The following is a 12048-nucleotide window of genomic DNA, read 5'->3' as shown; positions in this document are numbered from 1 at the left end:
CCTCTAGAGGCGCCAGAGGTGCTGGCAGAGGGAACTGGTGGAAGTGGAGCGGGAAAGAGGGGCCTGGGGCTAGCAGGGTCCGGCAGGCGGGGCTAAACGATGGGGCGTCACCCAGGAGGAGAGGCTTAGAACATAAGGGCGGGGTCCGCGGCCAGAAGAGCGAGCGGGCATGGCCTGCATCGGATGGGCGTGGCCTAGCTCTAGTGGGTGGGGGTTGGGGCGGTGCCAAAGGGGTGCTGGGGGCAGGGGACTGGAACTTGGAGACCCACCTTGATTATTGGCGGGGGCAAAAGCCGAGCCTGTCATTGCCCTCTTGGGCATTTAATAATAGCGACTGTTTATTGTGTGCTTACTATAAGGCCAGCCATTGTACCAGACCCAGAGTGGTGACATAACCTGCCCATTGTCACTAGCGCTGTGCGTGGCAGGGCAGGAACTCAGATCCTTGTCTATAGGACCCCAGATACGGGCTTTAAGCGACTAGACTGCCTCTAAGAACTAAAGCAGTCTCTTTCGTCCTGTTCTCGCTCCCAAATCTAGACCATGCCTGCATCTGCCTAGCGGACACTCCCCTAGGTGACCCACGGCCCCTTCCACTGAACACTGAGCTCAATACCTTCTCCCAGATCCTGTATTTCTTCCAGGCTCCTTGTGTCACGATTTGCCCTATCATCCACTCTAGCACCTGAACCCCTACATTCAATTAATTCCTGAAGACTATTGACTCTGCCCGTCCTTGTCTTCATCCCAGCTGCCCCAATCCAGACTAACATCTCCCACCCAGACTCTGGCGACAGCCTCTCAGTGGACTCCCAGCCTCGAGGCAGTCGTGTCCCCCTTTGACCCATCCCCTGTGACCCTCCAGAAACACCAATCTGATATGTTCATCACCTCTCCAATGTCACAGTGTGATATTCAAGGTTCTTCCAGAAATTTCCAGACCCTTCTTCCTCTGCTATCTGCCCAGTACTGTCCTTCAGCTTCTCAGTACTGCTCACCATTCCCAAAAGGCCCCAGGTTCCTTCCCTTTGAGGGCTATGCATCCTCATCCCATCTGCTCCCCACCCCATCCCTTTGGCTGCACAGTTGCCCACTACAGAGGTGTCTGAGAACCTCTCACTGCTGTGCCCTATGAAGTAGGTAGGGGAGGAGTCCTTTCTGCTCCTGTGCTCTTCCATGGTCCTTTGTCAATGTGTCCCATGTGCTCTGTGCTTGGGCACTGAGAGATGTGGGAAAGTTCCACTTTCTCCCCAGTAGGAGCTGGCAGGACAGGCAGAATTCTTAGAACAGGACCCATCCAGATTTGAATTATAGATCTGGTGCTTGCTGAGTCAGCTCAGGCAAATTGCTCAGCTTCTCTGAACCTGTTTGTTCTTCTGTTAAATGGGAATAATTTCTACCCTGCAGGATATTAGGATTTAATTGCTATTATGTGATCACTGGTGGTTTTTCTTTAATGAACTCTGGCGGCGTTGTGGCAGAGAGCAAGGGATGGGTCAGAGACACAGAGATGGGAGCTAGTGAGGGCAGGAGGGCTTGGTTGAGGTCCTGGGGAGGCGGAGGAAAAGAAGGGCCTTTGGGGCTAGAGGAGTCAGAGTGGCTTTTAAAGCTTTTGGGGGTCTCTGAGTCTCCATCAGAGCTCAGAGTCCACCTGGTCCCAGCTTTAACTCTATCTTTGTCTCTTGTCTTTCTTAATTCCTCGTTACCTCTCTTCAGTCCCGACACTGAGCCGTGTTGGTTGCGGCAGGTGGCACCCGACCAGGGAGCTGAATACAGAGGAAACTCTAAGCCAAGATGAGGGAACGCTCCTTTGGTGTGTGCACAATTTGGAACTAAGCTGGAATCTGGAACTTCCGAAACCAAATCCAAACCCTCCAATTAAGCACCTTTGAGCTGCCTTTAAAAAATACAAAAGGGAGAGATCTCAGCACGGATGCTGCAGAGATATAGAAAAGCTCTGTGGGAATAGGCACCTGATGTCCTGAAAAGACTAAAGGTGTTGCAAAGCTGCTAAAGTCTGGGTCCAGAAGGAGGCCTTGGGAAATGTGTGTAACTTTTGACTCATCCAGGCACAGGGAAGCAGATGGTTCAGCCCCTGCTTCCTCCTTCCCGGTTCTTTAGTTACACTTTCGTTCCTTTCTTTACCTCTTTAGTTATACTTTTTTACTTTCTTTACCTCACAGCCCTATAAAATAAAGTGCTGAACCTCTTGGGGTCTTTGAGTCCCCATCAGAGCTCAGAGTTCCACCTGGTCCCAGCTTTAACTATAAAAAATTTTTAAAAAACCGAAGTGCTATTGGGGATGCCAGCCCGTCAGTTGGGCCCACCAATCCAAACCAAAGTAGCCAAGGATGAACATTCATTGGGTGTCCAGGCAGCTGGCACCAACTGGACAGTGCTGCTCTGGGTGAAAGCATGGCCTAGGAATCTAGCTTTTGCCTTTATCTGCTGGATATATTGAGCTGGCTTGGGAGGTGACATGGAAGGGTACAGAGAGGCGGTAGGGTAGGTAATGAGAGAACCCCTCTTGTCTGTGGATCTGGAAACAGGCCGGAAGGTATCAGAAAAAGTGACCAAGAGGGACCTCCTTCATCTTTGGTGGTGTTGAGACCTGGAGATCAGTCCCCACTAGGGAGGTTGGTTGATTCCCCACCCCACCTGAGCTCTTCATCCAGCTGCCTTTGGAAGCATATGAGGATGCCTGGAATAGCAGAAGTCTCCATAGAATGATTAAAAGAGATCATTTAGTTCAATGCCCCCATTTTACAGGTGGAGAAACTAAGACTCTAGAAGGAAAGTGACAGCAAACCAGCAGACAAGATTATAACCTGGGTCTCCTGCCTCCCAGGAAATACCTTTATCCCACCTGATGCTGCCTCTCCAACTCACGATGAGGGAGTGGCATGGAGAATACTTGGCATAATTAAGGGGCTCCTCGGAGTCTGCAGAAAGGCCATCAGGAAGGTCCCAATCTCCAAGCTCTCTTTGTTAATTCTGCCCTGCCTGTTGTCCCACTCAGGCCTCTGCCTCTTCCCAGAGTTCTGCATACTACCACCCCTTCCCCTTGGCTCTTTGCCCTCTGTGATGACTGGTCTCAGCACACAAGGGGACACTGACATCCTTCCTCTGTATTCCAATATGCAGCCTCAGGTCCTGGCATGTGCAGAGAGAGGCACACACCCCTACCTGGCCATGGCAGGGAGTACCTGCACTGTGGCCTAAGAGGGACAGTGACTGTGAGATGAGGAGGTGGTGGGAAGCAGCAGAGAAACATCTGGACAAGATCTGGACAAGACAAACATCTGGACAAGACAAACATTTGGCTGGAACATGTCAAAAGAAGATTACATACTGTGTGCTTGGCAATCCAGGCTGGGCCTTACGAAGCTAGGGAGCTGCACTTTTCATCAGCAAGCCGAAGGGGAGGGCCCTGGCCCCAGGTAGATGAGACAGAGAGTGGAAGCCAAGCCTAGCCTTGAGTTAGAAGGCTGCAGTCACTCACGGTCAACACCGGCTCCTGCAGGTTGGGTCCCCCGTGGGCTTTGGCAAATACCGGAGAGCTTTTTTATGTTGATGCTTAGGAGGTTTCAACTCATCATAGACAAAATCCTTTAATTGCTTTGTCCCTGTTCCCTCCCCAGGGTCTTCCTGCCACCACTGCTTGGGCTGGCTGCCCTTTTGCTTTCCCCGGGCTGCCAAGGACACCTTGTCTGTGCCCACGCCCCAGCCCATCTGCCTCTCTGAGGCTGCCACCATGAGATCTCATGCCCCTCTGGGCCGTGGGCAAGGCAGGCAAAGGAGGCCAGGGACAGGTGGGGGTGAGTTCGGCCATAGGGCCGCGGGGCATGCAGCCGGTGGTGCAGCTTCAGGTGGACGTGCTGGGTGAAACGGCTCTGACAGACGCTGCACTGAAAGGGCCGGGCCCCCGAGTGCAGGCGCAGATGGGTCTTGAGGTTGCTGGAGCTGCTGAAGCGCTTGTGGCACATCTGATGGGAATGGTCAGTGGCATTAGCTCTGCCCTCCCGGCTGGGTCAGGATCTCCACTCCTCCTCCCTCTTGGCAGCAGCTCCCCGCTCACCCCCCACCCTCCTCCCTATCAGCACAGGCCAGCAAGCTTTCACCTACTGATTTCTCCCTGGGACCTACAGTGTCTGGTACATTGGAGCCAGGCAGAGCTGGTTAATATCCTGGTTCTGTACACCTGTGTGACCTGAAGTTAGTGACTGCTCCTTACGAGCCTTGCTCTCCTGATGAATAACACCTGACTATTTATACCTAATGTCATAGGAACTAACTTCATAGTCTGAGTGGGAGAGTCATGTCCGTGGACATAATTAGCCTTATCAGGTGTTGCCACATACTGGGCATTGCCCAACCGGATAGGTATCTGTGGGCTCACATAATCTTCCCCGGGACCCTATGACTAATTCCTACGACAACTCCAGTTTTCCCAGGAAACCCCAACTTCACTTTCTCCCACATGGGCAGACATATATCTCTATTCCCACCCCAGGCTGTGGGGTGACCTAGCCCCTCCAGGCTGAGAGGTGTCACACACACACTCCCCCCATGCCTTGCAGCCTTCCCCTCCTCCTTTCCAGTCTCCACCTGGTCAGGAAGGCTGAAGGATGTGGGCTGCAGGTGCATCATTCGAGGTTATCCTGGAACCCCCCCCCCCCCAGTGTGTAGCCCTTGGGAGTGCAGAGGAGGGGTGTAGGATCTCACCGGGCACTCGTGGGGCCGCTCCCCAGTATGCACAAGGTGGTGCTTCTGCAGGTGGGCCAGCTGAGTGAAGCTCTTTTGGCACAGGGCACACTGGAATGGCCGCTCACCACTGTGCACACGGAGGTGGACCTGAGCCAGGTGGGAGAGAGGCTGCCAATTGCCCAGAGCCCCCAAGCAAGGCCTGGGATCCTCACATCCCTGCCCAAGCCCCCACAGATCTCTCTCTCTCTTTTTTTTTTTTACCATCAAGGCCTCTCTATCATGCCCTCTCAGGGCTTTTCTATCCCCACCCCCACCCCCAGACCCCTAAATCCCGCCCCCCCCTTTCTGCTGTCCTGTAGGAGAAGACCGAGCTGTGGACAGAAGGCCAGGTTAGGGATACCCAGGTGTATCCTGGTGCAGCGCTACTCAAAGTGGGGTTCACAGGCCAGCAGCAGCAACATCACCTAGGAGCTTGTTAGAAAAGCAGATTCCCAGGCCCCACCCCAAACCCACTGAAATAAAAATCTCTGGAGGTGAGGCTTAGGAATCTGCAGGTTTACTAGATTTCCTGGTGACTTGAGAAAGCTTAAGAACCACTGCCCTAGCAGACCCAGGAGGGTTAAGTTCCCCAATAACCATTGCTTTTGCTCAACTTCAGTGAATGCCGGCTTGCCTAGGGCTTCAAGGCTTTGCCAGCACCGAGATGGGCCCACGTCGCCCCCTGCTGGACGGCACAGATGATGCCGCCGACAGTCCTGGCGCTGATGGGTGGGATTTGGTTGTCAGGTTTGTGACCTAAACTCACTAAATGTGCCCATTTCCCCATCCAACTTTCAATAAAATAAATAAGAGACTGAACTGGGAGTCAAGAAAGGATGGTTTGCTGCAGATATTGGGAGTCTGAGAGGAAGGCCTAATCTTACCATTAAATCAAAGTAACACTGGGGAGTCCTTCCCCTTAGGAGGCTCAGTACCCCCAGCCTTTAGCTGAAACGAGATGTCCTCCCAGGCAGGTTTTTAGGGTGAAGAGGACTTTTGTGGCCATCTGTATCTCCTCTCTATGGATGAGGAGAGTGGGGTTCCGGGGGGGCCAAATGAACCACCCAGGGTCACCAGGCCAAGAAGGCTGCCCAGGAACTCCTCCTAGTTTTAAGGTCCTTGATTCTAGAAGCAGGGTGGGAAGGAGGTGTCACTGAAGTATGCCAAGGGGAGCAGCGGGGCCCAGAGGCAAATACCTTGAGGTTGGAGAGCTGCCCAAAGCTCTTGCCACACACGTTGCATTCATACAGGATCCTGCCATTCAGTTTCTTCAGTGGGTAGGGCAGGGCTGGGGCGCCCGTCTGGGGGTCCAGGGGGGCCTGCTTTGCTGGAGCCGCCCCGCTGGCATGCTCCAGTTCTGAGGAGCAGATCCAGGTAGCTCCAGGGCCTGGATTCCAGGCCTGGAGGGGCAGCGCTTGGCCAGAGGCTTGGAAGGCCCATGGGGAGGAAAGCAGACTCTCTCCCTGGGGATTGCGGGGCCCAGGCTCACTGGCCGCCATCAGCAAGCCGGGCACAGCCATACTGGGGCGGGCAGTGTCTTGGGGCAGCATGAAGAGATGGGGGCATTGGATAGAAGGCAGGGCTCCATAGGGGAAGAGGTAAGGGGAAGACAGGAGAAGCGGGTAGTAGGGGTGAAGGTGGAGTGGGAGCTCCTTGGAAATGGAGGCGGGAGGTGGGTAGGGACTGAAGGCTGAGGAGCTGGGTTTCTTTTTATTCTGCCAGGAGACTGGGGAAGAGCGATTGCAAGGGGAGGGGGGTCGGCAGGGACTCCCCTCGCTAGCCTTTTCTGGTTGGCGTTTCATCTCGTCGCTGCTCGGAGGGTACTTGGCCGTGAGCGTCTGGTCGTCAGTGGAGCTGGCATGTGGCCCGGGTGGCTGGTGCTCTGAGCAGGAGAGGGAAGACAGATCAGGCCCCCCCCCCCCCCCAGACTGGGGAGAACTCTGCTCCCCAACAAACCCACCCAAATTGGGGAATGGGAAAGAACTCCAGCTCGCAAATCTGCTGGGTGATTTGGTCAAGGTGCTACCCCCCTCTGGGCTGCTATGGCACTTGCTAGTAAAAGCTGCTAGCCTTTCTGAAGTGCTCAACAATTTCAGGGAGATAAAAAGTTTCAAGAAGCCTATTAGACATGCAGGTGAAGTGCAGTGGGCAGCTGGACGAATTGGTTTGAGGTTTAAGAGAGAGGTGGAAACTGGAGGCTTGAATTTGGGCTTCATTGAGATAAAAATAAAAATGATGCTAGATCACTAACCACTAGCCACATGTGACTAATTAAATTAATTAAAATAAATTAAAAAAAATTTCAGTCCCTCCTGTTTCAAGTGTTCAAATGGTGCAGTATTGGATAGCATAGATAAAGAACATTTCCATCAGTGCAGGAAGTTCTATGGAAAGGAGAGGAGAGAAGGGAAAGGAAGAGGATTCTGGATTAAGTCCTGGAACACACTAACATTTAGGAAGTAACCAGAAGAAGAACTAGCAAAAGAGCCTAGGACGCAAGAGCCAGTGAGGTAGGAGTGAAGCCAGAAGTGATAGAAAGTAAAATATTAAGAAGAAAAAAAAACTTTTAAGGAGATCCATAAACCTTGTCTTGTTGGAGCCTCATTTATTCACTTCCTCATCATTCCTGAGCTGCCCTCCTCTCTGTGCTGTGGTCCCAGAAACAAAGGACACAACAGGACAGTCCCTGTCTTTCTGGAGGTCATAGTCACATGAAGAAATGGCGCATCTCAATACAACGCACCTTGCAACATAGGTAGAGATGAGATCCCACTTTATGGATGAAGAAACTGAGGTTCAGAAAAGTGTAGGGATGTGCTCAAAGCTATAGAGCTAGAAAGGGCAGAACCAGGACTCCCAGCCTCATTTCCCGACTCCCAGGCCCAGCGTTCTCATAAGGCCCTTCTAGTTGAGACGTTCTAGGCAGGCAAAGACTATCTCCAACACCCATGTCTGTGGCTACACCCAGACCAGGTCCATTCACATACCTGAGAAAGGCACTGCCTCCCCCCACCCCCACCCCCCCTCTACACCCCCCACCCCTGGCTCAGGTGTCACTACCTTGGAAATCTCCTATACCGACAGGACAGAATTCACGCCAAAATGCAGAAACACAGTGTCCCTGAAGTTCTGTCCTCACCAGTGGCACCGAATCCCATCCCCCTCCCACCTCCTAACAGTATCCCCAACCTCTAGCTTCCACCAAGGGGCAGCCTGGTGCCCTGGCTTACCAATGCTCACGGTGTCATCTCTGAGACCCTGCAGGACTGTGCCCAGGGCTGCCGGCCGCAGGGTGCACAGGTATAGGTCCAGGCCCTGGGGACAGGCTGGTGCCAGTGGCATGGGGCACCGCCAGCTGGCACAGGAGGGGCCATGGGTATCCACTGTGTCTGTCAGTGGTCTACAGGCTGAGAAGACCTGGAAGGCAGGGGGCAAAGGACTTGGGGGCTGGGGACTGGGACTCCTGGGTCCCTAGGATGGTTCCACTCCCAGTTTGGTTCCCAAATGGGGAGGAGGAGTTAAGCCTCCCCACCCCCACTGTCTGTCACTCAAATGGCTTCCCCTTCGCCCATCCAAAGACTTCTTTCCCCAAGGATTTTCATACCCTCCCCCACCCCCAAGGATTGCCCTCCCCCCACCCCCAGGATTCCTTATCTAGATGCCCACCTCATCCCCATTTCTGACCACCCTGGTCCCACCAAGTTGAACTTGGGGGAAATCCTCATCCAAGACTATAAACCCAGGATGGCCCTGAGCCTCCCCTCAGACGAAGGCCCAAGGACCCATGGACATACCAGTTGAGTCTTCTGCATGGCCCTGCCCCTTCTCATTCCCCCACAGGAGAGTCTGGGCCCCTAGAGCATGGGACAGGGGCTCTGGCATCTCAAGGGCATATCCCCGTGATGTGCCTGGGTAGGGGGTACTCAGAACCCAGGGAGAATGGGGCCTTAGGCCCCTCCAGACACTCTCCCTCTTCCTCCTAACGTCCCCTCCTACCGTAAGCAGGTTGCCCTCAAAGATAGGGCAGGGACCCCACCTCACCTGATCATCTTGGCAAAACTGGAAGTCCTGGCTGGGGAACAGGGAACCCCCTGTGCCCCCCAGGGACTCGGTCTTGTGGCAACACCCCAATTCTGGAGCTGGGTCAGACTTCATGCCCTCACTTCCTGCTGAGAAGACAGGTCAGACACAGGTGAGCAGGGAAGGCCCTCCTCATAGGAAACGGGCTTCTACGGCTGACTGTCTTACTAATGTCCTGTGCAATCCCTAGCAAGATACTTCCCTTTCTGGACTCAGTTTCCTTATCTGCAAAATGGGAGAGATGGGTGGGTTGATATGTAAGGACTCTCTCAGTGCTGACATTTAGATGCCAATGACTTTCCCCAGGTGGGTGAAGAAAGGGGATTGACTGGAGGCTCACCACTCACAGGTGCGCAGCTGGGCTGATGTCGCAGATCAGGAGAGAAGAAAGGAAGATCCTTGTGGGAATTACTTCCAAGCAAGCTAAGAGAACTGAGGGAACATTCCAGATTTCCCCAGAACCATGGAAAGGTCCATGACTATATCCATCAGAGGCTCCCCTCCAGGGAGAGCCCTGACACTCTAGCTCATCCAGACAAATTTCCCGGACAGCTGAGGAAGCCTCATTGCCCTTGGTCTGCTCTCTCGCCAGGGACAAAGCCTGCGAGAGTGGGCCAGGAACTTCTCAGGTGCTCCTGATTGGCCCTCCCAGCTGACCAGGAAACCACCCCGAGCCCTCAACCAACTGCTCACTGAGCATCTCACTTCTTTGCCACCTTTCATGTAAAGCCCCGCAGCACAGAGATCACCCCAGCCCTGCACATGCCCCCTCCCCTCAGTAACTATCCTTCCCTCCTTAACCCCACACTCTGTGCAGCCCCAAACGCTCGCTCCAGTGTCTCCCCCCTCCCAAACCCCTTTTTGCCCTCTTCCCTGACTCCTCCCAACCCAGGCTGAAGTCTCAAAGCAAACCCAATGACCCCCCTCCCAAGTGGCCCTGTATGAACTCTTTACCTGACTCTACGGCAGTCCCCTCAGGCTGGGGAAGGGAGGATGGTGGGCAGGTGGGCAGCCTGCCTGTGACTGAGGCTCCATTGGGTGTGAGAGATGACAGGAAGGTGCTGCATCTGAAGTTGCCACAAATAGAAAGGAAGAGGGGGGGCTGGTAGGCAGGCATGGGGGCCCCATGAGACCGGACATGGGGAAGCCAGCCACCCAGCATACTACCTACCTATGTCAGCTTGCCAGGGCAACTTTGCTCCTTTTGGGAGTGCAGTGGGCTGGGGCTCCTGGAATTTCAGTGTATGGGATGGTTGCAGGGGCAGGAGAGTAACCTCTGGTTTTCAGAGAGCCCAGATGGCTGAGCAGGAGAGGGACAGAGCAGGGCTCAAAGGTTGACTGGGGTCCTCTGGGGGTGGGGGCCGTGCTGAGAAGAGACAGGCCATGATGGTGACAGACAGGGACGGGAACAGGTAACATGGAAGGATGTGGGGTGAGACAGAATAGAGCAGGAATCCAATCTCCCAGAGCAGAGACTCAGGATGTAATAAACACATCTTCCTCCTCGTTGTCCTATCTCTGAGCTCCCTATCCTGGAAAATCTGATCTATCCTCTAACCTAGATAGAAAGCTGAGGCCCCCAGAGGGCTGGAGATAATTCAAGGACAGAGCAAGAAGGATTTAAGACATGACTAGGTACCAAGGGAGGGTTCAGAATCCAGGAAGAGACTTTTGAAGGCTAAGCAGCTTCACTATTCCAGTGAGCAGGGGAAGGGGCCGTACCCTGAGGGCCACAGGCAAGTTTTGCCTAGACAGTGAGTCTCAGTTGCACAGTTTTGGCCCAGCATGGCCCAGCCCCACCAGTGCTACTGCCTTAAATTCCACTGTGGCCTCCCATCACTTCCTACCAATCTTTTGTCCACATAACAGGGCCCCCTGTGTCTGGGAGCATCTCAAGGACACAGACCACTGTCTGTCCATCTTTGTTTCCCACGTAGACATTATAAAAGCCAAAATGGCCAGGTGCTTAGTGATGACCTCCTTCCCCCCAGCACATGGTGTGAGCACAGGACATGCCCACACTGAGGAGTGACCCTGAGCAGGCAGACCATGAAGCGGTGGTGGTGCCTCATCCAGCTTCCAGGGCCACAGAGGAAAGAAAAGGGTCTAGAGAAGGTCACAGAGTCCTCAGTGGAATGGCCCTAGGATGTGATTTTTGGCTGTGGTCTTGGAGGCTGCCAGTCTCCCTTGATCGATCCTGTCTCCAAGTCTGGCTCAAGACCTTCTGGGAGCTTCTCCAAAAGCTTTTCAATGAATTCAAGTAAATCCCTTTGCTGCTTAAATCCTCCTGAAATGGTTTCTATAGCTTACAACCAAGAATCCTGCATTCTACTCACTCAGAATAGACAGCAACAGAGCTCAGGCTGGAATGTCTCAAAGATCAGAGTACACAGCTGTATTTGTAAACAGCTTATTTACTATATACCCAGTGCTATTTTGAAGCTAAGGGCTTCAAAAGCTTTATCTCATTAAATCTTCACAGCTAGCCTATAGGGTTGATTTGATTATTCCCATCATGATGAAATGGAAGCTCAGAGAGGGTAAGCAACACACCCAGAGTCACACAGCAAGGAGCTAAGGATTCTTGGTTATGTCAATCCATCCCCACTACCACACCCACTGCCTCTTTTCTACTGCCCATGCTCTTTCTTCCAACATGTACAGAACAAGTCTTCCCAGCCTTCCCCACCTTCTCCCAGCTACCCTCTCCTTATCCTTCAGATTAACGGAGGGATCCTCTCACAGCACCCCTTGCTGTCTTGGTCCACTGAAGCTCGTTCCCCCAAAGCTAGAGCCCTCCTGGGCTCCCAGGTGACAAGCCTGCCTTCTCTCTAGCCTTCCTGGGAATCACAGAGGAGGATCTCGCTGGGCACCCAAGGGAGATCCCTCCACACCTCCAAGGAGTATCCACACATACCTTTGAGTTCCATCTACCACCTCCACGTCCTCCTGGCATCACACTCCACTCCCAACTCTCAGAAAAGCTCCTACAACCTCTTGGTTTGAAACAAAAAAGGAAATGGCCTCGGAGAGTTCCAGGTCTCTAATTCCTAGATGTCTCCTGGCTTGGCTAGAAAATTTCCTGGGAGGTGGGCTGAGGACACAGTTCCTCAGGTCCCCACCCTCAATAGCCTTGATCTACCAACCCTGTCCTTGTTCCCGTCTCCTGGGCCTCTGTCCTGGCGTCCTCCAGGGCTGCTGTGATGTCACAGGCCCCACTGT

General features: G+C 53.5%; 1 protein-coding gene across 8 annotated transcripts; it reads right to left on the bottom strand.

The window, feature by feature from the left end:
• Window positions 1–3595: 3595 nt before the first annotated feature.
• Window positions 3596–12039, bottom strand: ZNF683 (zinc finger protein 683). Of its 8 annotated transcripts, none has more exons than XM_077150731.1 (9): window positions 11973–12039; window positions 11744–11822; window positions 9998–10192; window positions 9781–9893; window positions 8788–8912; window positions 7977–8163; window positions 5943–6628; window positions 4726–4854; window positions 3596–3986 (listed from the first exon to the last, which is right to left on the bottom strand). In XM_077150731.1, the coding sequence occupies exons 5-9, from the start codon at window positions 8899–8901 to the stop codon at window positions 3612–3614; spliced, it is 1491 nt and encodes a 496-aa protein (XP_077006846.1). In that variant the 5' UTR covers window positions 8902–8912; window positions 9781–9893; window positions 9998–10192; window positions 11744–11822; window positions 11973–12039; the 3' UTR covers window positions 3596–3611. The 8 variants fall into 8 exon arrangements, with proteins under 8 accessions (XP_077006846.1, XP_077006848.1, XP_077006845.1 ...); XM_077150733.1 differs by having other exon boundaries at window positions 9998–10126; XM_077150730.1 differs by having other exon boundaries at window positions 8788–8915; window positions 11744–12032.
• Window positions 12040–12048: the final 9 nt, after the last annotated feature.

Source organism: Tamandua tetradactyla, chromosome 2 (assembly GCF_023851605.1).
Source record: "Tamandua tetradactyla isolate mTamTet1 chromosome 2, mTamTet1.pri, whole genome shotgun sequence".
Lineage (NCBI taxonomy): Eukaryota > Metazoa > Chordata > Mammalia > Pilosa > Myrmecophagidae > Tamandua > Tamandua tetradactyla.
Note: the sequence above shows the minus strand (reverse complement) of the source record. Positions and strands in the feature narration are given on the sequence as shown.

What these genes read in the sequence shown, in the direction of transcription:
- ZNF683 (XM_077150726.1), bottom strand. An exon ending in AGTTTTGCCAAGATGATCAG is followed by an intron (nt 8,164 to 8,787) that starts GTGAGGTGGGGT and finishes CCTGCCTTCCAG; the next exon opens with GTCTTCTCAGCCTGTAGACC. An exon ending in GGCAGCTCTCCAACCTCAAG is followed by an intron (nt 4,855 to 5,942) that starts GTATTTGCCTCT and finishes CACCTGGCTCAG; the next exon opens with GTCCACCTCCGTGTGCACAG.